A 26,753-nucleotide genomic window follows, 5' to 3' on the forward strand; every position below is an offset into this window, starting at 1 on the left:
TTCTACTTATATAAAGTTCTAGAGGGTACAAACTACTATATAGTGGCAGAAAGCAGTTGAGTAGCTAAAAGAAGAAAAATATTTACTATCAATGAAAGAGGATAAATATCCTTTAAAGGATAATTTTACAAATCAGTAAAAAAACACATTAATACCCCATTAGAAAAATGAGCAAAAAACACAAAGAATTCAGCAAAGAAATGCCATAGCCAACATATCTTAAATATTCTCACTTACTAGTAATCAAAAGAATGCCAGTTATAAATATAAAAAGAAACAATTTTCTTTATCAAATTGCCAAAAATAACATTTTTTTATGGGTAGTATTCAATATTGAATGAAAGCAGTAAAATGTTAAGTACTAAGATACACTGCTTAAGGGCACATAAATAAGAACGACTTTCTGAAAAACCTTTTGGGAGTTGTGGTTCATAAAATGACTCAACAATTCTAACTTTTATGAATCTAATTTATGAAAATAAAAAATGTGACCCAAGACTTATTTCAAGGTGCTCCAGTGCAGAGTTATTCATAATATGGACAAGGTAAATTGCTTAAATGAGAAACTGTGAACTGAATTAGGATATGAGAGAATTAAATCGTAAACATGAAACCTCTGAAAAAATTTAATGATGCAATTTATATAAAGTAGGATATAACTAGAAATTTTTAAAATTTGTAAATGACTGGAAATAAATAAACTCAAAAAATTAACAAAGGTTTTTTAACAGATGGTGGAGGTTATGGTATGACTTTTTATTCTAGATGTTCTACAATGTATACTACCTTCATTATTAAAAAGAAAAATATGTTATATGAGTTTATTTTTCACACACACAAAAATCCATTTTTAACAAACACATGATAAGATTTATGGAAAGCCTCCCACTTTTCTTTAAGGTCCATTTCTAATAAGTCAGTTAACCAGGGGAAGAAAATAAGATCACCATAAAAAGAGGAACCAGAATATTACCCATAAACTCTTCTGTCAGCGTTCCCCAAAGCATTTCACATTTGCCTATTATTTCCAACTTTTAAAGATATGGAATAAAATATAGAGAAGACAGTCTTCTCTGAAAAATAAGGCCCTTTACTTACCATCTTCTGCTAAAATCTTGGCTGCATCTTTATCCTCTTCCCACTTCCCAGTCACAAAGCAATCTCTGATACTATTCATAACCTTACACAGAAAAGTCAGCACTTAGTTGACACGTTCCAATCACTCAACAAAACAATTGAAATTAAGAAACAGTAGTAGGTGACAACTTACCTTTAAATACTTTTCAAGACACATTTTTTTTGGAAATTCTCATTCCAACTAGACATATGAGATGTGTTAATCTTTGATGTAGATAGTATAACCATAGAGATAAAAACTTAAATGTCGTAACATTAAGCAGTGGATGGGGAGGTACTATTAGCTCACTGACTTTGTAAGTAAACAAACGTATTTACTAAAACAACTGATTTTCAAAGATTATTAGTATTCCTAAGGCAATGCAGTTAGACAGCATTTAGAAAGCTGGTTTTACTATTTGTTAATCCAGACTTATTGTGGCTATTTGAAAATTTAATTACTTGACCAATGATAATTTTCTGACAAAGGCTAAATGTCCTGGATAAGCACGATCGGGCAGAAAGTACTGATGAAGTTCTCAGTCTCAGACCTGCTAGATCATCTAGTATATACATGTAGCAGATGCTGGGTGCCCCCCTTAAATATAGAGTAAAACCTGTACACAACTCTCTGTTTCAGAATCTCTTTCCTGGGGAAACTGACCTATGACAGCTCATGTCATTCACTGCCAAGGCCTTAAAAGCACACTTATAGAAATCTTCAGATAGGTCCTGGCTTACACCTCAATCACATTTTGGTCATGAATCATGTTTTTCATATACAACCTCACTCTCAAAGAGCAGCTTTGAGGCTAGCATGATTACAATGGATGCAAAAGCAAATCTGTTCATTTACTCATTTCTTCATGCCTATAATCACTCACTAAATATTTACTAAACATCTGCTCTATGCCAAGAAGCTTCGTAGGCAACTGAAGGATGGCAGACTGTTAGAAGAAAATCCTTATTTCTTTCTCGAAAATTAACAATTGACTTAGGGGAACCAAAGACCAAAAAATTAAAAAATAGACCCTCTATGATAAAAACACTAAACAAACCAAGAGTAGAAGGGAACTTCCTCAACCTGATAAACAGCATCCATAAAAAACCCACAGCTAGCATCATACTAAATGGTTAAAATAGAGAACTTTCCCCCTAAGATCAGGAGTAAGACAAGGCTGTCTCCTCTCACCACTTCTATTCAACACTGTACTAGACATTCTAGCCAGGACAATTAGGCAAGAAATTGAAATAAAGGCACCTAGTTTAGAAAGGAAAACTACCTCTACTCATAAGTGATATGGTCTTGTATATAGAAAATCCTAGGGATCCACTGAAAAACTTTCAGAATAAATGAGTTTAGCAAGGTTGCAAAATACCAGATCAATATACAACAATAAATTCTATTTCTATACACTAACAATGAACAATCCAAATATAAAATTGAAAAAACAGTTCCTTTTACAATGGCACTGAAAACAATAAAATACTGGAAATAAGTTCAATAAAAGAAGTGCAAAGCTTATACTCTGATAACTACAAAACGTTCTTGAAAGAAATTAAAGATCTAAATAAATGGAAAGGCATCCCATGTTAATGGAACAGAAGACTTAATATTGTTAAGATATCAATACCATCCAAAGTGATCTACAGATTCAACACAATCCCTATTAAAATCCCAATTGGCCTCTTTGGAGAAATGAAAAAGCTGATCCTACAATATAGAAAACCCAAGAGCTCCAGATAGGTAAAACAATCTTAAAAAAGAAGAACAAAGCTGGAGGACTCACATTTTCCAATTTCAAAACTTACTACAAAGCAACAGTAATCAAACAGTAAGGTATTAGCATAAAGAAAGATATAAGTCAGTGAAATATAATTAAGAGTCCATAAATTAACCCATGTATCTATGGTCAAATGATTTTCATTCAGGGTGCCAAGACAAGGCAATGGGGAAAGAACAGTCTTTTCAACAAATGGTGCTAGGACAATTGGATATCTACAGGCAAAAGAATGAAGTTGAATTTATCTCATACCAAATACTAAAATTAACTTGAAATGGATCAATGACCTAAATGTAAGAACTATAAAACTACTAGATGAAAACATAAGAGTGAAGTGTCATGATCTCCGATTTGGCAATGGTTTCTTAGATATGATACCAAACACAGAAACAACAGAAATATAAATAAGTTAAACCTCATTAAAATTTAGAACTTTGCTGGGGTGCCTTGGTGGCTCAGTCAGTTAAACGTTTGCCTTCGGCTCAGGTCATGATGCCAGGGTCCTGGGATCAAGCCCCACACTTGGCTCCCTGCTCAGTGGGGAGACTTCTTATCCCTCTCCCTCTGCCCCTCTAGCTCCCCAACCCCACTCATGCTGTCTCTCACACACTCTCTAATAGATAAATAAAATCTTTTAAAAAAAATTTTAATTTTGCACTTTAAAGACAACATACAGAATGAGAGAAAATATTTGTAAATCATATATCTGACAAATTGAATATATAAACAACTCTTATAACTCGATGACAAAAAAACCACAATTTTTAAAATGGGTAAACCAGGGGCGCCTGGGTGGCTCAGTTGGTTAAGCGACTGCCTTCGGCTCAGGTCATGATCCTGGAGTCCCGGGATCGAGTCCCATATCGGGCTCCTTGCTCAGCAGGGGGTCTGCTTCTCCCTCTGACCCTCCCCCCTCTCATGTGCTCTCTCTCTCTCATTCTCTCTCTCAAATGAATAAATAAAATCTTTAAAAAAAAAAAAAAAGGGCAAACCATATGAATAGACATTTCTTCAAATGGCCAGTAAGCACATGAAAAGATGCCCAATATCTTAGCTATCAGAGAAAAGAAAATCAAAACTACAATGAGATACTACTTCACACCAACAGAATGGCTATAATAATAATAATAATAATAATAATAATAATAGTAATAACAAGTGTTGGTAAGGATGTAGAGAAATCAGAAACCACATACACTGCTGGTGGGAATGTAAACCTGTGTAGCCACTTTTGGAAAGAGAAAATGGGGGAACATATGAGGGGAAAAACTCTGTTTTCAGTAATCATATTAATAGTAACATGCATAATGTTATTCTGACACTATTTTGTACATAAGTGGGGTAAAGCAAATGAGTGATTCTAATTCCATCATCTTGAAAGTCAAACGGAATTAATTCCCCAGTGGAAAAACAGAGATACAAAAGTAAAATAAAAGAGGTTAAATAAGAACTCTGCAGTTCTGAATCTGAATTGGAAATAACTGTATGAATTCTAGCTTTGGTCACTGAAAGGCCTAGAAACAATGACCAATCCATAGCAGTGTGTATTCCTATGCCTAGATTGTGATGCTGAAATACCATTTTGTACTAAAAGAAATCAGAACTTCTTATAGCTGCTTCCTAGTCTGGCATCAGAAATGTAGAAGATGATCCTGGAATACCTCATCATATCAGATGGCAAAGAAGCAATCAAAGACTATTAGGATCATGTCAAAAGAATTTAGGAACCAACTTAAAGAGACTCCCACTGGCCAGAAATGGGATAATAGGAGTATCCATAAGGATGACAAGTTCAGTGGAAGGAAACACTCAATATTAAAGTCTGTGAGTTCAAAATGATACTTAAAAAAGAAAAAGTCACATTTGGAGAATCATTCTGAAAACTAATAAAAAGAATCAAGTATTTATCCTGCTTATATGGAACTAAGTAACCAAATAGTTGATGAAGGGAAGTTTTCTTTATAGAAGTATTCCAGATAATAAATAAAGAGCAATTTGAACAGAATCTCAGCATTTTACATCCTTAATAAGTTAATGGATCTAGGCATTGAGGATCAACAGATTTTAACATCATAAGATGATTTTATGTGCCACCATTTAGGAAGCTGTCTTCCCCCCCTCCCCCAAAAAATCAAACCTAAATCTAATCAAATTTCTAGATGTGCTGTCCATAGGGTAGCTACAACCACATGGTTATTTAAATTCTAATGAATTAAGATTAAATAAAACTAAAATTAAATTAAAAATGTAGTTCTTCTGTCTCACTAGCTACACTTAAAGTACTCAAGAGACACAAGTAGCCACACTGGACTGCTCAATGATCGATAGATCATTTCCATCATCACAGACAGTTCTATTGGTATTGCTCTGCACCATTTTACAGGAAATACAGAAGAGAGGAGCCTGATAAACTGCACAGAAGGATGCAATGCAATCCAGAAAAACCAGAATATGAGAAACTCTACACATCAAACAGTTTCTTAAACAAAATATATGGGAAAAAAAGAGATGGATGGAGGGGACTGTAGATTAAGAGACTGAAAAGGCAGAGTGAAAACTAACCCCCCCAAAATCTGATAAAACTAACCTATAGTACAAACTTGGAGGATGAAATTATGAAAAAAAGTAGGAAATGATTACCATAAGAGTCATGGTTCCTTCTGCAGGGAGGACAGGACTATGACTGGGATGGACACACTGTGGTTACATGGGTCCTCACCTAGTAATCCATTACTTTAAACTGTTGTTTTTATGTGGTTTTCTATAACCTGTATGAAATTTTACTGCAAAAAAAAGTTACCTAAAATCTCATAAAGTGCTTAAGTGCTACTCAGTGAATTAAATTAAGTAATATGATAGTGATCAGGCCTAAGGAGTGATATTTAAGCAAAACTGAATGATCAAAAGAAGCCAGCCTTAAGAACATCAGAACATTCCAGAAGAGAAAACTGAGGGGCAAGAAGTCTAAGATGGGATTAAGCCTGGCAAGTTTGAGAACTCAATGAACTCCAGTGTCTCTGAAGAGTGGTGAGCAGGGGAAGAAAATTTACCAGTATCATGGATTTTTTTGTTTACAAACAGTAGAAATTATAAATGTTAACTCAGGGACATGAGGTATATCCTAGTTATAAAACACAAAATATTTCAAATATATGAAAAATTATGTGCAATGCTTCAAAATAAAGATTAACACTACTATCCATTTTCCATTTCTCCATAACACATGCACAGAGTCTGCCTAAACTCAAAACACATTATTGCTTAGGATGCAGTCCAATATCTGGGGGAATGTCCTATTATCTCACAAAAATGAAAAGCTAGTAACAGGCAGGAAATACTGAAATCACATAATCTTCTTTTAGAACAATTCCCTAATTGCCTCAGAAGTGAAACAGAGATTCATATTCAGCCTTACCTCTTCTAAATCCCAATCATGGGGCGCCTCCACATGAAATCTGGAGCAGTCCAAAGAGTCAAGCTTATGTTTACACTCTCTTGAAGGCTGGCTGACACGAAACAACCCTCCAAGTTCTTCCCTGGTATCACCATCTTCTTCTTCATTATCCTCTATCACTAAAGAGACCACCATGATGAAAAAGTGAGAACAAATCTTCACCCTAAAGGACCTGGGACTATGGGTCCCTGTTTGTGGTAGGTATGGTGGTGTCCCTGAGTGCATCAGCTACAGAAAGAGAAAAGGCCAGGGAACTACTGCTCAATGTGTCTGGAGGACCTAGGCCCTCCTACAAGAAAGCAGCAAAGTGTTCAGGGAGGAGACAGAACGTTGTGGGTTACGGAAAGAAAGGGACATTTAAAGGCAGAGCTTTTAATTAGCATAAAGAGTTCCTCTCGAAGACTGCTGAGTCTCTAATCACTAAGAGTACTTAGGCAAATTTGCAACAATGTGGATGGAACTGGAGGGTGTTATGCTGAGCGAAATAAGTCAATCAGAGAAAGGCATGTATCATATGACCTCACTGATAAGAAGAATTCTTAATATCAGGAAACAAACTGAGGGTTGCTGGAGTGGTGGGGGGTGGGAGGGATGGGGTGGCTGGGTGATAGACATTGGGGAGGGTATGTGCTATGGTGAGCGCTGTGAATTGTGAAAGACTGTTGAATCACAGATCTGCACCTCTGAAACAAATAATACAACATATGTTAACAAAAAAAAAAAGAAGATAGCAGGAGGGGAAGAATGAAGGGGGGGGAATCAGAGGGGGGGACGAACCATGAGAGACGATGGACTCTGAAAAACAAACTGAGGGTTCTAGAGGGGAGGGGGGTGGGAGGATGGGTTAGCCTGGTGATGGGTATTAAAGAGCACTGGGTGTTATATGCAAACAATGAATCATGGAACACTACATCAAAAACTAATGATGTAATGTATGGTGATTAACATAACATAAAAAAAAAAAAAAAGAGTACTTAGGCAAAACCTGAATGGAAATCAGCACACACCAACCTTTCGATTCAATGCTCCTAGCTCCCATATACTCCTTTGGCCTTGTTCTAATCACGTAGTAACTGGGACCACAATATAAAATGCACCACTTTGTTCTTTTCTGGCACTAAATTCTACCCAAAAAAATGTCCTGAAGGACTTTGGATAGAGGATATAAAATGACATAATGGAGAGTATTCTCGTCAAAAGTTTTATGGCAAACCCATGAGCTGATGATTAAAAACATCTGCTACATATAAACTACGACAGCCAACGATATCATATGGATTTCAAAAGTACCACCCAAATCCTCCAACCAATTTCCTCATCTCCCTTCCAGAAAATGGTCTAAGAAACTAAAACGTTTCTAGATGTGAACCAGAGCTCTCTTACCTGTGCCATAAATAAGCTTTCGAAGGTTTGGAGTTGCCTGTTGCTGCCTCAGAAAGGCCTCAGCTGCCTTCCTGGAAAGGTCTTCCTTCCACTTGAGGGCGCCTGGAAGGACCAACGCCAACATGGGTTAAGTGTGTTTATCTGTCCTTTCTGCCTTGAGCTCACTGCTCATTCATCCTCAAATCCTTGAGTGCAATATTTGAAAAGTTAACAAAATCTCCAAAACAGCAGACTCCCAAATGTAGACATTCTATTTGTAGAACATTTCCAGTGCCAAGTTTATAAGAACAGTTACACTAAATTTAAGCATACCTGAAGTTTCTGTGGAATGGTTGTTTTCTTCCTTGTAATCTTCTTCCTCTTTAAGTAAGTCTTCCACATCACTGGTCTCATCAGTTAAGTTCTCTGACCCCAGTCTCTGACCACCGGCCACTTGAAAAGACTCTGGAAACTTTTTTCTAATAACCTCTTCATTTTCTGAATCCTCATCCTCTGTACTGAGACAGGAGCTTTCTTCAGTTTCATCTTCAGATGCAAATGCCTCTTCAGCTGTGCAATGGCCTGAATCTGAAGTGGTGAGGGTTGCTTTCTCCAAATTCAAGCTGTTACTCAAACCCTTAGTTTGTACAAGTCCTGCTTTACTACTGTCTCCAACAACTTTAGATTCTGAAATAACCCTCTCTCCTGAAGGGGAGTCGTCTTCTTCACTGCTTCCACCGGCTTCCTCTGCTTCTCCTTCTTCCTCTGAGCTCCTCTCGAGATCATCATCACTATCAGCAAATGCTGGCAAGTCCACCTCGAGGTCTTCTTCCATCTCCTCGAGTCTCTGCCGTTTGACACGTCTGCCCGTCGCATACACCGTATTCGTCATTTCGGCATCTGCCTCCTCTTCTGTTTCGTCATCACTAGAGCTATCGTCCAACCTGTCACCTTCAGACATTTCTTCATCATCTTCGTTATCACTATCTCCAGACTCATCTTCATCTCCAAAAATGGCTTTCCGACGCACTCGGCCAGTTTTCAAATCCATCTGCTTTTCCTCTTTTGGCATCCACTGCCTATATGACCAAGTAAATGCAAAATAACTCAATTTGTACAGTAACTGGCTACTCTAGACATGGCAAGTCAATACTTAGGCAAACAGAAGATAATATCAAGGAATGGTTTTAAATAACATAGCATAGAAAGAAATGATTTGATAAATACTGGGAGAGATACTGAGCAAACTCAAGCACAGTTCCCTAACACCTTTCTTCAAAATAACTTATAAAGAAGTAACCTTTAAAAAACAAAAAGTCTCGGGGCGCCTGGGTGGCTCAGTCGTTAAGCGTCTGCCTTCGGCTCAGGTCATGATCCCAGGGTCCTGGGATCGAGCCCCACATCGGGCTCCCTGCTCGGCAGGAAGCCTGCTTCTCCCTCTCCCACTCCCCCTGCTTGTGTTCCCTCTCTCGCTGTGTCTCTCTGTCAATTAAATAAATAAAATCTTTTTAAAAAATTAAAACAAAATAAAAAACAAAAAGTCTAACATTAGGGAAAAATTGCTCTAAAGGGAAGTGAGTGTTTGATCAATATTTTAGAAGACTGATCATTTCCAAGCTTGAAATAGATGATCCTTAAATGACTGATTCCAGATCCAAAGCCAGGAAAATACAAAGTTAAGCCTGGAACATCCTGTTGTGTCATAAAGTCAGGAAATGCTCAAAGGCTAATAGGCAAATGCCAAAAGGACACAGGAGACAGAATGAAGGGATAATCTAGGCAACAGAAAGAATGATCGTAATAGGATAATAACAAATGGAATTTTTTTAAAAGTCAATTAGTCAACAGTGATATTAAAATAAAGGGGTGGAAGTAAGAGCTTCCTGTTAAAGAATGCCAGCCACATATTAAGAATACTGTACTTAACTATCATCTATACCATCTGCTAATTAGAGGGCAGCAGATAAATTTTTCCAAAAAATTTTCCTTTGTATACATTTATAATAAATTATAAACTAGATAATTTCAATCATTTTCAGACTGATTTTTATTGGGAGTCACACATAAATCACTAAATAAAACCAAAACACTCATTAAGTATAAGATATACAAATTCCCAACCCAGACTAAAAATAATTCAAATAAGCTACATATTAGTGGATACTGACCCAGGACATACTACAACACAGTCTAAGGAAAACTTTAAGAGATAAGATATGTAGCTTCTTAACAACCACCTGAACAAGCTTCCTTACTCTGCTTATACTAGTATTTGGTCACTAAAAGAAAGCCAAGTGGCCTCAGGGCTCCTAAGAATCAAAAGCAACCTATAGAAAACATTTTGTGATATCTGAGGAATATTCTGGGTTTGCTAAAAACTGAATCCTGTATAATATTTCAAGAATACCTCCATGCAAGGTCACATAACTGAAAAGCCTTCAGAAACATATGTATATACAAAGCAAAGTAAAAAAACCTGGAATGAATCCCACCAAAAGGTGTATTGATGGCAGAATGACAGGTGATATAATCTTCTGTAATATAATATTTTTTTATGAAAAACAAAAAAATGGCAAACTTACCCTTGATTATCTATATCCTCTGACCCCAGTGGTTTGGAATCCGAAAAAAGTGTCACTCTACTTGAAGCCATCTTGGCATCGATAGTGGAATGGGTGGAAATGAGACTTTGTACCAGTTCATGAGTGGGCCTCACCTCGTCCTGTCAAGGCCACCAAGAAAGGGAAAGCGAGGAACACACAAGAATTCGGAAGAGACACATACTGGTTTCAATCAGTTTCTCAAAATTATCCTAAACATAGTTTCTGAAAACATTCCTTATTGCCTCAAAAAAAAAACAACAACAAAAACCTAGTCTAAAATTGACCTCTGTCTTCATTAAACTTTTCCAAAGTTCATGGAGTATACAACCTGATAACCTAAATACTTAGCTAGAAAAACCTTAAGTGCCAATGCTACACAAAACATTTAGTTTGCCCAATAAAATTCCATTGCAGAATAAACAAAATGAAAATCTGGGGTTCATTTAAAAAAAATTCTGCTGCCTTTGATTCAAAATTTTCACTTCAAGGAATTTACTGCATAGAAAGATCCCTCCCAGTGACCAAAACTGCATGCTTGAGAGTGCTAACTGCAGCAATGTTCAAACCAGGGGAAGCTAGGGGTGACCTCCCCACAGATTTCCAAGGGTTGGTTCAATAAATAAGATTTATCCAGACAACAAAATATCACACAGCTGTAAAAAAGACCAAAGCAGCTCTACAAATACTAACAGGGAAAAATGGAATCATGTATTCTTAGGTGTCCCCCAAAAGTTGCAAGAGCATTTAAAGTTGGAGCCCATATAAGAAATATTATGGGGCACCTGGGTGGCTCAGTCAGTTAATCTACCTTCAGCTCAGGACATGATCCTGGGGTCCTGGTATCGAGCCCTGTATCAGGTTCCCTGCTTGCGGGGGAGGCCTGCTTCTCCCTCTGCCCCTCCCCACTGCTTATGCTCTCTCTCTCGTGTTCTCTCTCTAGCCCTCTCTCTCCCTTTCAAATAAATAAATAAAATCTTTAAAAAAAATAAAATAATTACTTCTCTCTCTCTCTCTCACAGACACACAAAGACCATCTATATGTATACAAATACATGGTATTTACATGTAATATGTAATCATCTAATTATACATAATATAATTTAGATAAATATGCATATGTTTAGAGAGAAAAATAAAAAAGAGAGAGAGCAAAGAGAGCTAGAAAACACAGATATTGTATAGGCATACTTCAGAAATATTGTGGGCTCGGTTCTAAAACACCACAACAAAGCGAGTCAAATGAAATTTTTTGGTTTCCCAGTGCATATAAAAGTTATGTTTATACTATACTGTAGTCTATTAAGTGTGCAATAGCATTATGTCTAAAAAATATGTACACACCTTAAGTAAAAAATACTTTATTGCTAAAAATGCTAATCATTATTTGAGCTTTCAGTGATAATAACTTATGACAGATACTGTAACAAATATAATAATAATGAAAACATTTGAAATATTGTGAGAATTAACATAATGTGACACAGAGACACAAAGTGAGCAAATGCTGTTGGAAAAAAGGCACCGACAGACTTGTTCAATATAGGGTTGCCACGAACTTCAATTTGTAAAAAAGGCAATATTGGTGAAATGCAATAAAGCGAAGCACAATAAAATGAGGTATGCTTGTATAAAGAAAGACAGGAAGTACAAGCACCAAACTGCTTGCAATGTTCACACTAGAAGACCTAGGATCCCCTGTGTGTCTTTTTATTTTTTTAAAAAGATTTTATTTATTTTTCAACAGAGAGAGAGACAGCGAGAGAGGGAACACAAGCAGGGGGAGTGGGAGAGGGAGAAGCAGGCTTCCCGCCGAGCAGGGAGCCCAATGTGGGACTCAATTCCAGGACCCTGGGATCATGACGTAAGCTGAAGGGAGACGCTTAACGACTGAGCCACCCAGGTGCCCCTTCCCCGGTGTGTCTTGGCAACAGAATGGAGAACATGTATTTTACTTTCTGCTTAGTGCAATTAAGTATTCTGTATATTTACAATATACATTGTAGCTTTTACCATAAATACAAATAAAGATAAAAAGCTTCAGTATATAAAAGCTGACTACATTATTTCCTGTCACTTTCCTCTTACCGATTCTTGGAAGCCATGGCTGCCACCAAGATCGACATAAACAGCATCTTTGTCGTATAGGACACCACCAACTCCAGAGAGAGGTGCATAAACCAACTTCTCCTTCTCATTTAAGCAGCGCTTCTTTTGTTGTTCAGGAAGGGCACAGGGGTCCGGGAGGAAACTGACATCACTCACAGCAAAATCTCCTACACCTGGAGGACAGATAGAGGAAGATGGCTTCAGCTATAAGTGTATCAACTGTCAACAAAAACAGCCCACAGTTGGAAGGCTTCAACCACAAGGATATCGTTTGTCATGGCACTCTGCCTCTCCAGCTAACCAATGTCATCAGAACAGAGGGGATTTGGTCAACTCAACACCTTCGCTAGCTGAGGAAGAGCTCAGTTAGTCTTAAAACTTCTGGCATTGTGGCTCTATCTTATTTGGCCATTTTTCAGTTTTCCTGAGAAATGAAGTAACTCATCCCAAGAATTCTACAAATTTGGTAAATTTTACAACAAAAGGATACCTGGCATGTGAATTTGGCTTTTATTTTTCAAGTGTGCTCCTCTTAAATAACCATAAAGAGACACCTTTCGGTCACACTTGATATTTGTTCGAATATCTTCTGGGTTTGTCAAATCTTCCATCCTAGAAAAATAAAACCCAATCGTAAGGTAGAAATAAATGTCAAAGTTTTTGTACCTCCCTTCACGTGTCAAAGACTGATCAAATTCCCGAGTTCACTAAATACGTTGTTTAGAAAATTATAGGAAATACAGAAATAAGGAAGTGTAGTTCACCATCTCCCAAAGGAAAAGAGGCAAACACATGATTGCACTGCTCTTAGGCTCTACGTAATATACATTCTGTGAGTAAAATACCAGAAATGGGAAATAACGTGCACCTGGGGTTAAGGAAGAGATGAAAACATATCCAGAAAAACCCTTTATGGAAGAAGATTAAGCTTTGATCTGGGTTTTTTGGTGTGTCCTGGATTCTGGCAAGTAGAGAAAGGGATTCCAGGCTGAGAAAAGAATACGGAAAAAACATAAAGAAAAGAAAGCACAAGGGCACATCTGGGTGACTAGAGCACCATGGTCCAAAGACAGTTATCACTGAAGATTAAGGTTGAAAAAGCAGGACAGGACCATATCGTGTAGCCTTAAATGCTTCAAAATCCTCACATTTTTTCTAAACATTTCATACTTTACTCCTGAAGCCACAGCATCTTTAGGTAATGATACAAAAAAAGGAGATATTTTCCACCAACTACATTTCTCCCTCATTATTCAAAAATAAGAACAAAATAAGCTCTATTACTGTTCTTTTTCTGACCTTTGTAGCTTTGAAATATACCGGCCAGAAAGAAAAACTTTACATGTACTTTTTACCTGTCTGCTAGGATATAAGGATGAGAGGTTTGCCATGTAAGAGGCCTAAACTTCATAACTGTAATAAAACGGCCCAGATTGTGAATTTCTTGGTTTTGATATTCTCCATGTACCATTCCAGAAAGGTAGAACAGCTTGGCACCCTAAACATTAAAAAAGCAAAAAATTAAATTTCAATTAAATTCTTGTCAATACTATATCAAAATAAAGACCTCTAAATAAGAAGCAATTCTAAGGGAGACTTCTAGAAAACCACTTATCAGTGCTTCCCAAACTTCTCTGCCTTCTTTCAGTACTCTTGTTAGGGCTTAGTAGAGGCAGAACTGCAAATACATTTAGCTTCAAGATTGCTCTCCAGTCAAGCAGTGGCATCTGTCTAGAGTACTGCACAGGGAGGACAGTGAGGCTCCTGGGCACAGAAAAACTTCTATGACCAATGGGCCACAGCAGTATGCAGGGGAGAGTGGACTGGCAGTATGTGTGCGCTATAGTTCCTGGGCCTGTAACTACAAGAAACTTCAGACAAACTCTATTAAATAATCACAAATCTAAAACATTTAGAGACAGGTATTGCCTGGTGCTGGGGCGGGGGGGGGGCGCGCTACAGAGACAAATGAGACACACCAAGAGTTCTGAAATACAGACTATTTTGAGGAAATACTGCAGGGAGTATGAACAGATATATAAAAGAAATTCCAAAGGTGAATCCTGAAGGGATGCTTATTAATCTCTCCTACTCAACCTATTTTTTTTTTTTAAAGATTATAGTGTTAGTATTCAATAATTAATTCTCTTCCTACCGGGTAGACTTCTGTCCAGAACCTGTGTTTTAATCGTTTCTTTGTCTTCTTCAGTTGTTTATTATGCTTGAAGGAATCTAAGTGAGTGAGAACGCCCATAATTTTGGGAAAGCCATGTACTTGACAGATGTTTAGAAACTCAAATGTTTCCATTTCAAACCCAAAGCTGGCATCTATAAGCATCAAAACCTAAAACAGAAAACACAATTATTCAAGGAAGCTACTCAAAACAGACCATAAACAAACTATAGTCCGTGGGCCAAATCTGACCCATGACCTGTTTTATAACTAAAGTTTTACTGGAACACAGCCATATTAATTTATTTATGTACTGTCTACACTTGTGTTTGCACTACAACAACAAAGTTAAGCAGGGGCAAAAGAAACTATGACCCGCAAAGCTTAAGATATTTACCATCTGGCCCTTTACAGAAAAAGTTTGCCAACTCCTAATCTGGACTAAATCAAATGATTACTTAGGGATCATCGTGACAGAGAAAATGCCACCCTTTGACTTTCTCTAAAAGGCAACCATAAAACAATATCCACCACAATATAAATTTCCACTTCAAGAATTTGGATGTATTAGAAATAACTCAGAAAAAGCTGGGTCTAATTTGGCCCTCACCTGGAAAGTTCTCACTTCAAGAAATAAAAATTTTTGTAAGGTATTTTTAGGCCAAATAACAGGTCTCTAACAAGAAAACCAAGCAACAGATCTCTGACATCCAAAAAATGGGATGAAGTGGTAATCAGTGAAAAATACCAAAAATGTAAGAAAACTAAACATTTTTGTTTCAGTCTTCTCACAGGGGAAAAAAAAAAAAAGTTTTTTGCTGGGAGGTATATAGTAGGAAAGCTCTATCTTAGATTAATTTATAACATGCATTTGCTCAGAAACTAAAAAAAAAAAGCTATCAGTTTAGAATTGAAAGGAATGCTAATCTATAAGAAAATATAAGCATATAAGACCAATTTTTAAGATTTTTGACTCTTCAAACATGCAAAATAATTTCAGAGTTCATTACTGGATACTTCTAGTTTTAATATATTAAAGACATCTCTGTTCTCATCTTTCTGTAGCTAACTGAAACACACACACACACACAGAAACAGAATCAGAAACACTTATCTTTGGTTAAATTAAGGAACATTCATAATCCTAAACCACAAAATACATGACATGACGGTGGGCCACTGAGCACTGCAAGAAAGTACAGCGGCCAACTGCAGACCACAGGCCAAGCTGGCAGCAGAGTTCTTCCATGCCCCTGAACAGGTTGAAGGTGAGCGGCTGGAAGTGGAATAGCCCTATATCCCATTTGACACCATAGAGTGCCACAGGCCAAGCAATTCATTGTAGGAACAGAAGAATAGGTAGCAACAGCCCCTTAGCTGACAATCTTGTCAACTAAAGATAAATGAAGCCTGTATTATTCCTTCAAAGCACACACGTGCATATACACACAAATTCATGTATGTACATGCCTTTGCTGTGACTTAGGAGGCTTTATGACAACCCAGAGCAGAGCAATCAACATTTTTAAACAAGTTAAAAAATTATGGTACATGCAACAGAATACTTAAAAAGAACGAGGTTGAGCTATAGTACTTATATACTTTTAAGACATACTGAGTGGAAAAAAAAAGCAAAGTACAGAACAGAATGTATAATAAATAGTGTATGCTTTAAAAGCGTTGCATGTGAATTTATATACATATCTAGAATATTGCTTTGAGGGAAACTGAGAGACTAGGGGTCATAGCAGGAAAGAGAAAACATGCATTGTACTCTATAATACAATTTGAATATTTTACCAAATGCATGGGTTCCTTTTTAAATCTTAAAAAGATGTATATGAAAGACATCTTTCTTAATATGTCTATGCTTTTAAAATTAGGGACTTGGTATATTTTACATAAAAAAGGAACCAATGACTCATATGCTAAACTACTGTAATCATTTCAAAACACGAGATTTAATTAGTTTATACTATTTTATGTTGACAATGACACACTTTTTATTAATAGTATAGCATTACATGTTCAAAATTTGAATGGCATTGAGTTTTCTTTTTTTTTTTTTAAAGATTTTATTTATTTACTTGACAGAGACACAGCGAGAGAGGAAACACAAGCAGGGGGAGTGGGAGAGGGAGAAGCAGGCTCCCCGCAGAGCAGGGAGCCCGATGCGGGACTCGATCCCAGGACCCTGGGATCATGACCTGAGCTGAAGGCAGTCGCTTAACCAACTGAGCCACCCAGGCGCCCCGGCATTGAGTTTTCTGATATTAGAATGGCACAGCTATAACATCTATTTTAAATTACTTTTTATTTTATATTTTAGGACACTTCCTGGGCCAAAGGTTAAAATCTGTAGCTCATGTTACCAAACAGCTTTCCAGAAATTGTTGAACCAAAAAAACAAACAAAAAACGGCCTCTGTTACCCCACTCTCCCTAATCAATATGGCTTTATTTTTTTCTTAGATTTATTTTTGTTAACTTAAAATGTAATTAATGAACATTACCATTAAATGCAATCAAAGTTGCACAATTTCCGTATGTTGTGTACTGTCTAGATTTTCTATTATAAACTCTGACAACTTCTCAAAGGCAATTCATGAACTTATTTTGTCATAATCATTAAGAACTGGAGTTTCTGGCACCACCAAGAGCAGAGTTCCTATACTCAGAAACTACTTAACTTCTAGGGACTCAATTTCATCCTATGTAAACTGGAGATAATACCTACTTACCTCTAAGGCATACTGGGGGATTTGATGAACTAAATTTCTAGAAAGCTGTTAGCACAGTGCCTAGTAAGGGTTCAAGAAATGGTCTCACTACTTATATATTTGTATGTCTGTCTGTCTGTATGTATATCTTAATTAACTATGTTAAAGGTTTTTCTGTAATTCGCTTGTAGATTTGAGACATTTCACTGTGCATATTCCATTCTTATTATAACAGTATTATCATAATCATCAATTCAAACACATCTATGGTATCCCTGATTATATTCACCATTCCTTTAATAATCATAAGCCTTTCTTTCTTTCAACATGAGATAAATAATATACCACACTGCTGTTACGTCCTCATCAGAAATTCACACTGCCCCCACTGACTTACCAAATCTGCCACTTTAGCCAGATCAATCATCATGTTAATGTCACACCCACATTCAATAATGGTGAGTCTGCGCTTTTTACCTGTAAGTGAAAAGACAACAATTTCATTTTTTTTTAAAGATTTTATTTAATTATTTTAGAGAAAGAGAGAGCATGCTAGTAGGGGGAGGAGCAGAGGGAGAGGGAAAGAGAGAGAAAATCTCAAGCAGACTTTGCGCCGAGTTCGGAGCCCCACAGAGGGCCCGATCTCATGACCCTGAGATCATGACCTGAGCCTAAATCAAGAGTCGGATGTTTAACTGACTGTGCCACCCAGGAACAACCCCCAAATTCTACTTTAAAAAAAAAATATCCATTTACTCTAATTACCATTTTAAATTCTAACCAGTAAAGCACCATATACCCTTACACAAGTATGCCAGAAGTTCATTTTTATAGGAGAAAACTGATAAAATAAATTCCATCTTGGTTTTCTTGCTAGGTTCCCTAATTTTAAAATAATATCAGAAGTTTACCCACATGAATAAAGTGCTCAAACACGTAAAATTCTGCCTGGAATGGGCAAACAAGCAAGCTTCGCGATGACCATGATCCTGCTGTTCAGCAGCAGGCCAACACCTCTATCTTTATCAAAGTTCCCCACATTCCCACTGTAGCTAAAAACATCCTCAAACATAATGCAAGAGAATCTTCATGGAACAGTCATTACTTCTAACTTAAGTTAAAAGGAATCAGTCTGTGACTCTTGATCTTAAAGTTGAGCTCAAGCCCCACGTTAGGGTAGAGTTTACAATCAATCAATAAATAAATACATAAATACATACATACATAAATACATACACACATAAATACATACATACATAGAAGAATAAATACATAAATACATACATACATACATAAAAGTGGGGTGCTTGGCTATCTCAGTCAGTGGAGCATACAACTCTTGATCTCCAAGCCAGGAGTCCAAGCCCCACAATGGGGGTAAGAGTTTACTTTAAAAAAAAAAAAAATTAATAAGAACTCTGTCAAAATGACAGTAATGCCTTTATGATAAAGAAAAAGCTTTGGGGCACCTGGGTGGCTCAGTGGTTAAGCATCTGGCTCTTGGTTTTGGCTCAGGTCATGATCTCCAGTTCCTGAGATGGAGCCTTGCATGGGGCTCCGGGCTCCATGCTCAGTGGGGAATCTGCTTGAAATATTCTCTCCCTCTACCCCTGTCCCCACTTGCTCTTGCGTGCCCTCTCCCTAAAATAAATAAATAAATCTTAAAATAAAATTTAAAAAAAAAGAAAAAAAGAAAAGCCTCAATCCAACTATATTATTGCTATAATAAGAAATTTCAGGGGCTCAGTAGAGCATGTACCTTTTTTTTTTTTTAAAGATTTTATTTATTTATTTAAGAGAGAGAGAGAGAGCACAAGCAGGGGGAGCAGCAGAGGGAGAGGGAGAAGCAGGCTTCCTGCCAAGCAAGGAGCCCGATGTGGGACTCGATCCCAGGACCCTGAGATCATGACCCGAGCTGAAGACAGACGCTTAACAACTGAGCCACCCAGGCGCCCAAAGCATGCAACTCTTGATCTTGGGGTTGTGAGTTCAAGCCCCACGTTGGGTGGAGAGATTACTTAAAAATAAAATCTTTTAAAAAAAAGGAAAGAAATTTCAGATTCTTTCATTGCCATTTGGGAATTTATTTCATCTTCCCTCAAACAGAAAGGTCACCATCTTCCAGACCAGACAACTTCTCACAGAAAAAGAGAGGAAATCTCCCTCACTTTCCTAACAATGTGGCTTCACGAGGGCAAGCAGGTATGCCTGACACACAGCGGATACTCACTCCCTGTTAAATGAAGGTTGTCACCATGAACAACCCAGGCTGCCCAGGCCTGCCAAACCTCTCAGAGAACACACCTGGCAAATCCATATAGCAGTCAGAATTAGGTATACATCTATATCATTATTATATCAGGGAATCTATCCTTTTTTGAAGCTATAGCCAATTTAGTACAAGAGAGGTAATATGAAGTGAGAACATTACTTTAACATTTACCAGTCCAACAGAATGTTCAACAAAGACATGCCTATCCCTCAGATGACATATGCCCTATCAGCCTGGGGTAGCACCCTCCTACCTGACACGATCGTTACAGGGCCTCTGATCTCTGTCAGCTTCTGCCTGGTGAAGTTCCGAATGAGGCACTGGATCAAAGTGCTCTTTCCAACTTTTGGAGGCCCCATCACCACCACCACTATTGGTGGGGGCTCTAATGGAGTTCGATCAACCACTGGAATGTGATGCTTTTTTGTCTTCAAATCTTGAGTCCTATTTGTAAAAAGAAAGAAAAATTAAATCCACTTTCAAAATATAAAAGGCATCATCCTTATAAGTAAAGATTTTAAAGAGAGCAGAACAGACAATATGGATACCATTAACTTGTTAACTTCTAGACCCAATCCAAATAACCACTTTAGTAAACATAAAACAGATTGACTTCAACAGTATAGAGTATTGAAAACTATACACACCTTAAATCTGATTGCTTTATTAGCTGACTGTACTAGTTTAAAAAAAAAAGATAAACATGCAGGCAGTGTATCATAATGAATAACAGCAGGAGCTGTGGAGTTAAATTTGGCTCTCCTATTAGAATTTAATTCAATAATGTTTAAAGTACAATGGCTGGCATATAATAAGAATGCATTAAATAAAGCTATTTATTACTACATATTATATGAAACATATCCAGAAAAAAACACAAGCACACTTATTACCATAGAAACTGTTTAAATTTTACAAATTCTTTCTTTCTTTCTAGAAGGCTCCAGGCGCAGTGTGGGGTCCAACATGGGGCTTGAACTCACATAAAGAGTTGGATGCTTAACCGACAGAGCTTAACCCCACAAACAAAGAAATTCTATAAAGAAAAACTCTTAAGCTTTTCTCTTGGGCAAAAAAAGCCAATCAGTGGGCAGATACTGGAGGCAAGACAGCTTCCACAGGAAAGACTACTTGCTCACATTTTATTTTTTTATTTTTTTAATGTAGGGTCCATGCCCAGCATGGATCCAATGCAGGGCTTGAACTCACAACCCTGAGATCAAGACCTGAGCAGAGATCAAGAATTGGATGCTTAACCAACTGAGTCACCTAGGCTCACATTTTAGTAAAAGGAATATGGCATGCATCTTCATGTCCTTCAAAGCTGTTAAAGACTCATGAATCCAAACATCTGGGGAGTCTCCTACTGTTTAAAAAGAATAAATGGAATAACAACTAGACTCCAGCTAAACATACCTATGAAAGGATCGAGCCATCCGCACAGCAGACTGGACTGCAAAAGCTTTGGGGTTTCTCTTCCGGGCATCTTCCTCGTCTCCAAGTTGGAGATCCTTCAGATGCCGTTTCTTTTTCTTCTCAGCTTTGGGCCCACTGTTTTTCTTTCTGTGTTTCTTCTGGTCCTTAGTCTCCATAGTGGCTTTTTGCCAATTCACAGGTAACTCTAACCTACATTGATAAGGCAGGGATATGGGAAACATTTTACAATCCAGAAAACACCCAAGGAAAAACAGCAAATTTCATTTATTTCTTTATGAAGAGATAAGGTATTCCTGCAACAAGGATAGAAATTGCTTAATACTATTCCCCATTTCATTTCTCTGTTATGCTATAAATTAGATTTGCTAGTTCCTTCTGCTTATGTTACTTTTTATTCATCTTAAGTGTCTATATTAGCACTATTTCTGCAATAATGGAAATACTCTATACCTATACTTTTCAACACAGTGGCCACTTACCACATGTGGCTTCTGAGAACTTAAAATGGACCCAGTGAAACTGAGAAACTGAAATTGAATATAATTTTAATTAATTCCATTCTAAATTTAAATAGCCATATGTGACTAGTAGTTACCATACTGGACTGCTCAGCCCAAAATATCAGTGGCACTAATGAACTGGTTTCCAAACTTAAACCATCTTTAAGACATTTTAACAAATTAAAGCATTTTAATAATCCTCCAACATGATAACATGTGTTACTTTTAGTACCTGTTGATTCTGTAAAACTTTTAAATTACAATAATCATTTATATGCATTTAAAAAAATAGTAACATCTATATGTGTGAAATATGGTTGACTGTGGATGATGCCTGGAGACCACATGTATTTGCAGAAACCCTCACAAAGATTTCTGAGCGTCCTAGGAATTCATGGCCCATAAATTGAGAAACACTGAATTAGTGAGCTTTTTTAGGAAACCAGGCTGTATACAATCTGAGCACTTGGCTAATTAAAAAAAGAAAAAGAAACTAAGAAAAAAGGGAAAAAAGGTCACTTCACTCAGTTAAGTTACTGAATTAATTTCAGTTCAATAAATGTTTGTGGCTGCCTATGATGTACTAGGCATTTTGCCAAGAGAGGACTACACCTGTGATCCGACTAGCGAAGGAAATCCAAACTAGTATCTTTCATGCCATGCAGTAAAGGGCCACATGAGAAGGCTGCACTTAGGGGATCAGTCAGAGACTTCCCACGGACACACACCAGCGCCAATAGAAGTCCACATACACCAGCATAATGTCAGGAAACACCAGCCAGGAGTTAGGAGAGCCGAGTTCTAGGGAACGCTTTGAAACTAAATAGCTATGTGATTTCAGGACGTTATTTTTCTTCTCTACTACATTTTGTTTCCAAACGTGTACTGACACTTTTCTCCCTCTCTTGGGGGGCGGGGAGAGGGATGGGAAAAGCACAACATGGAATCAACAGATGTGGCCCAGGTCTGAGTCACCTGCTAGGATTATCCCGCCAAGGAACGACCTCTCTCTTCTCCCTGCCACCTCCCCACCCGGTTCCGGCTCTCCGCACGAATTCATTCAGCCATCCCAAGGACCTCGGAGCAAGACTCCGGCACGCACTGTGTGTGACCGGTCCAGCGCCTGAGGCGCTCTTCAGGGGCAAAGACTGTCCTGGCCGACTTTGCCAAGCACGACTCGCAAAACTCTCAGAGCCCCAGTCCCCGGGTGCCCACCACCGCCGCCTCCCCTACCCCGCGGCCGTTACCGGGTTCACAACCGCTACTTCTCAGGCCCGCATGGACAGCGCCGGAAACGGAAATGCACCCTACGCGCGGACTCTATAGGCCGGCAGGAAACAAGGCTGCAGAAGAAAGAGACCGGCCAAAGGACGACTCGCGGGAAAGCCGGAAGGAAGGCTCCTGATTGGCTGAGGACGGGCGCAGGCGACAACTGCGCGGTGCGATCCAACCTGAGGCCGCGCGCCGCCCGGACCCGGCGGGGACGGCGGCCGCACTGCCCACACGGCTTTGCGACTCCGAGCCGGTTCGTCGCGCACGTCTGAGTTCCCCCGGAGGCCGTGGCGACAGTGCGGCCTAGAGCCCGTTCCTTGGTGTAGGACGAAGGACGAAGTAACATATTTAGTCTCGGTCAACCGGAGTCGTGGCCCCCGTCGCCTCCGAATGCCACCGGCATCAGGTCCCTCCATGGCCTATTGGAATAGCCCACGGTTGGGAGTCTGTCTGGCTCATCTGCCTGCTCATCCTTAAAGATGGCAGAGCTGGACATTCTCGCACTTCTTCAGTGCTGTAATTCCCTCTTTTGCCAGCACCGAGACTGAGGGCAGGGACAAACTCTGACTCAGCACGTTCTCTGGTCCTGGAAATGGGCCTTTCCGCGGAAGAACGCAGCCTCTTGCAGTTTCTTCCGGCACGGGTTTGCCCTCCCAGGGCCCTGCCCATTCCCACCTGAGGGACTTCTTGAAGCTCATCTAACCCCCATCTCAGGTGAGCTGGGATGTCCTCGTGGCTACAAAGCTGTGTACATTTTCGGAATTTGTGTCTCCCTCTTGCCTTGGAGGTTTTCTTTTCAGTGTGCTCTCACCAGTGCTCCTGAGACTCGGTTCTACCCCCACAAAACTAGGCGCACTCTAGTAATTGAAACCTCTGTGCTTCATGCTTTTCACAGTGAGCTCGTTCTCTCCCTCGGCATCCCACAGGTATTCACTCTGCAGTGCTAGGGCGGGCTACTCTACAGGGCACCCACTTCTCTCATCTGTCAAGAGTGTGTAATTTAGTAACTCCCTCCAACAGTATCCCTCTCACTTCTTGGAGCTTTCAGTTTACAGGTAGATAATCCCAACATTCTCTTAGCTCCATGAGTCCCATTCTTGTCCTCTGTCTTACATCAGCCCCTCACTCTGCCTGTAATCAGACCCTAGACTTTGTCAGGTCCAAGGATTGCAGTCCCCAAAGCATCCCACACTGACTGCCACCTCGCATCTTGAGGTTTCTCCCTCTAATGCCCTGAAATCAACTGTAATCCAACCAGTACCTCTGACCCAGATCTTCCTCCCTTGATGAATTCTCCTTCCCTAGTAAGCTCGCTTAAATTCCATGGGCAATCATTATCATCAGTCTCTTGTATACTGACTGCCTCACCTCCCTGTCACCTCATCATATCTGCTCGGTAAAATAAGAGCCCTGGGTAGACCCTATTCTCCATCTACGGCATGCTACCACAGATGGCTGGAGGAAACCCTGGAACCAGGCTGACCACCCTCAGCTCAATAATGCTAACTTTGCCTGGTCTATGCCATTCTTCCAAATGAGTATTTCACATCTTCTCTCTTCAGTCCTTCCCACCACCTCTCCCTTCCTTGCTTCTGACTTCACCAAAAAAATGGAAGTGAAGACTCCCACCATCACAGACTTTGACCACCACATCCACTCATGCTCCCCTCTGCTACCTGCCTGTTACTGTAGGTGAACTACCAGTATGTCCCCCTAAAGGAATCCTGCACTCAAGTGCAAGATCCCATCATCTCCAGGGTGTCACTCCCCCCAGTCTATTCTCTCCCCAACATCATCAGTTTTTACTGGACTATTCCCATCACTGTACAACATGCGGTTATTTCTCCCATCTTCAAAACAAACTCCTCTTGGCCCGTTTCCTATAACAGATACTACACCTTTTCTCCGTTCCTCTTTGTAGCAAAATTTCACAAAGGAATTGTCAATATGTTCTCCAGTTCCTCTCCTCCTATTCTCTCTTAGATTCTCTTTGCTCCCAGCACACCACCCACAATCTTGGCTGCTCCTTCTCAGTAGCCTTTGCTAAAGGTTCTTCCACTCCTACCTGACATGTTCAAGTTAGACAGCCCGCAGGACTCGGCCTTTGCTCTTCTCGTCTGTGTCTGTACTTCTTCCCTGGTGATTTCATTCTGTCTTGTAGTTTTATATGTCATCTGTATCCGTTAACAATTTATTGTATCTCTGCCACAAATTCATTCTCAATTGCCTACTCTAAAAATGTTTCCTTTGACACTGGCATATGTATTAAAAGTTTTGTAAGTAGGGGGCGATGGAGAGGCTTTGCAGGAGCAAGCAGTCTTTCTGCCTGGTTTTGCTCTGCTTCTTGGCCAGGCTCCTGCAGGTGGGTCATTTTTCCAGGGCCAGCGCCTCCAGTATGTAGTGCCCAGCAGCATCTGCTGGCCAGCACGCCCCACTCTTTCTTCCCCTACCCCCACCTCCTGGCACTTTTGTCATGGAGGGACTCTCCTGAGACACCTGCCTTTTTCCCCAGCACCCAGACAGGGATTGCCAGCAAGTTCCAGTGGTGCAGCACTGCAGAGACCGCCCTGACACCAGTGGGCCGTGGCCATACCCCTTCAATGAGGTCTGGATCTCAGCTGATAGGGCTTGGAGTTGAGGAGGGGGACTCTTCCCTGTCCTAGGGTACTGGCCGCTCCTCAGATCTGCTATTCTTAATATTCTTTAGAGTTCTCTTCTTACTAGCCCATACCTCATTGCTCCAATTCCCTGTTGTAGTTAATAATGCTTAATGTAAACTTTTCCTTTTCAAATTACAGTGAGTTTCTCTTTCCTGATTGGACCCTTACCAATACACCATCATTTGCCACCAACTCCCAAATTTAATCAATGACTCAGACCTCTTTCTTGAACTCCAGCTGCCTCCCTGACATATCCATTTGTTTTGTTTTGTTTTGTTCAAGATAGAAACTCCCAATTATTAATGCCAAAAAAGAAAATTTTATACATCATTTAAAGATACACAATAAATCAGTTATGTCCTGGTAATGGAACCAAATAGCTTGGGGACAAAAGTATGGGGACCCTTCATGCATGCATTTACAAATCTTTTGAATTTTGAATTATGTGAATATATTATCTACTTTAAATTAGAATAAAAACAAAAATTTTAAAAACTTTACAAAATCTTTTCTGCCAATTATTTTATTCTTCCCCTGTCCAAAAGTGTATGTGTGATGTGATGTGTGTGGGACCTTTAAAACTGAGCTAACGGGGGCACCTGGGTGGCTCACTCGTTAAGCGTCTGCCTTCGGCTCAGGTCATGATCCCAGGGTCCTGGGATAGAGCCCCGCATCGGGCTCTCTGCTCAGCGGGGAGCCTGCTTCTCCCTCTCCCACTCCCCCTGCCTGTGTTCCCTCTCTCACTGTGTCTCTCTCTGTCAAATAAATAAATAAAATCTTAAAAAAAAAAAAAAAAAAAAAAAACTGAGCTGACGTATCTATTTGGATGTATAATAGACATCTCAAATGTAAAATGCCAAATAGATTGGCTGCCAAGTTTTAATCTCAGTTGATGACTGTTCCAGCCATAAAGTTGATTAGGCCAGACACTTCAGACACATCCGTGTCTCCTGTCTTTTTCTATCCTCCATATACAACCTGTCAGGAAATTCCTGTTGACTCTACCTTTAAAATCCAACAACTCTTCACCATCTCTGGTACTACTGTCCTGAGCTGAGCCCCATCTTATCACACATGGATTAATGCAAAACCTCTTGATGATCTTCCTGCTTCCACCATTGCTCTTACAAATTCCCAGTGCAGCAGCCAGAGTGATCCTGTTAAAACATAAGGTGCCATTGGGAATTTAAATTGGTATAAACACTGGAAAATAGTTCAGCATATTATTACTGAGCATACACCTATACTATAAGCCAGTGACATAAATAAATACAGAAAGACATGTACAAGAGTGT

The 26,753-nt window shown here is 39.1% G+C and overlaps 1 protein-coding gene and 1 long non-coding RNA gene across 5 annotated transcripts in view; one reads left to right on the top strand and one right to left on the bottom strand.

Moving 5' to 3' along the window:
• The window catches only part of BMS1 (BMS1 ribosome biogenesis factor), a 43,876-nt gene extending 20,970 nt beyond the window's left edge, over positions 1-22,906 (bottom strand). For 2 of the 4 annotated variants that reach the window (XM_064594978.1, XM_064594977.1), the window contains exons 1-13: positions 22,774-22,906; positions 21,006-21,215; positions 19,843-20,033; positions 17,715-17,794; positions 14,581-14,769; positions 13,781-13,923; positions 12,916-13,037; positions 12,405-12,598; positions 10,299-10,438; positions 8,050-8,795; positions 7,738-7,839; positions 6,316-6,473; positions 1,099-1,180 (exon numbers count right to left, since the gene is read on the bottom strand). In XM_064594978.1, the coding sequence (XP_064451048.1) occupies positions 1,099-1,180; positions 6,316-6,473; positions 7,738-7,839; positions 8,050-8,795; positions 10,299-10,438; positions 12,405-12,598; positions 12,916-13,037; positions 13,781-13,923; positions 14,581-14,769; positions 17,715-17,794; positions 19,843-20,033; positions 21,006-21,181 (2,323 nt within the window). In that variant the 5' untranslated portion in view covers positions 21,182-21,215; positions 22,774-22,906. Of the gene's footprint in view, positions 1-1,098; positions 1,181-6,315; positions 6,474-7,737; positions 7,840-8,049; positions 8,796-10,298; positions 10,439-12,404; positions 12,599-12,915; positions 13,038-13,780; positions 13,924-14,580; positions 14,770-17,714; positions 17,795-18,609; positions 18,706-19,842; positions 20,034-21,005; positions 21,216-22,501; positions 22,661-22,773 lie in introns of those variants that run through there. The other 2 variants (XM_064594979.1, XM_064594980.1) reach the window with 2 other exon arrangements.
• A 158-nt stretch (positions 22,907-23,064) lies between these two features.
• LOC135364784 (uncharacterized) lies at positions 23,065-26,262 on the top strand. The gene is made up of 2 exons (XR_010412509.1): positions 23,065-23,512; positions 25,311-26,262. It is a non-coding gene; the product is annotated as an uncharacterized LOC135364784 (long non-coding RNA).
• The last annotated feature ends 491 nt before the right edge of the window (positions 26,263-26,753 follow it).

The sequence above is a fragment of the Mirounga angustirostris genome, unplaced genomic scaffold (genome assembly GCF_029215605.1).
Source record: "Mirounga angustirostris isolate CCGP_5_RB_7025 unplaced genomic scaffold, mMirAng1.0.hap1 SCAF_6, whole genome shotgun sequence".
In the NCBI taxonomy this organism is placed as follows: domain Eukaryota; kingdom Metazoa; phylum Chordata; class Mammalia; order Carnivora; family Phocidae; genus Mirounga; species Mirounga angustirostris.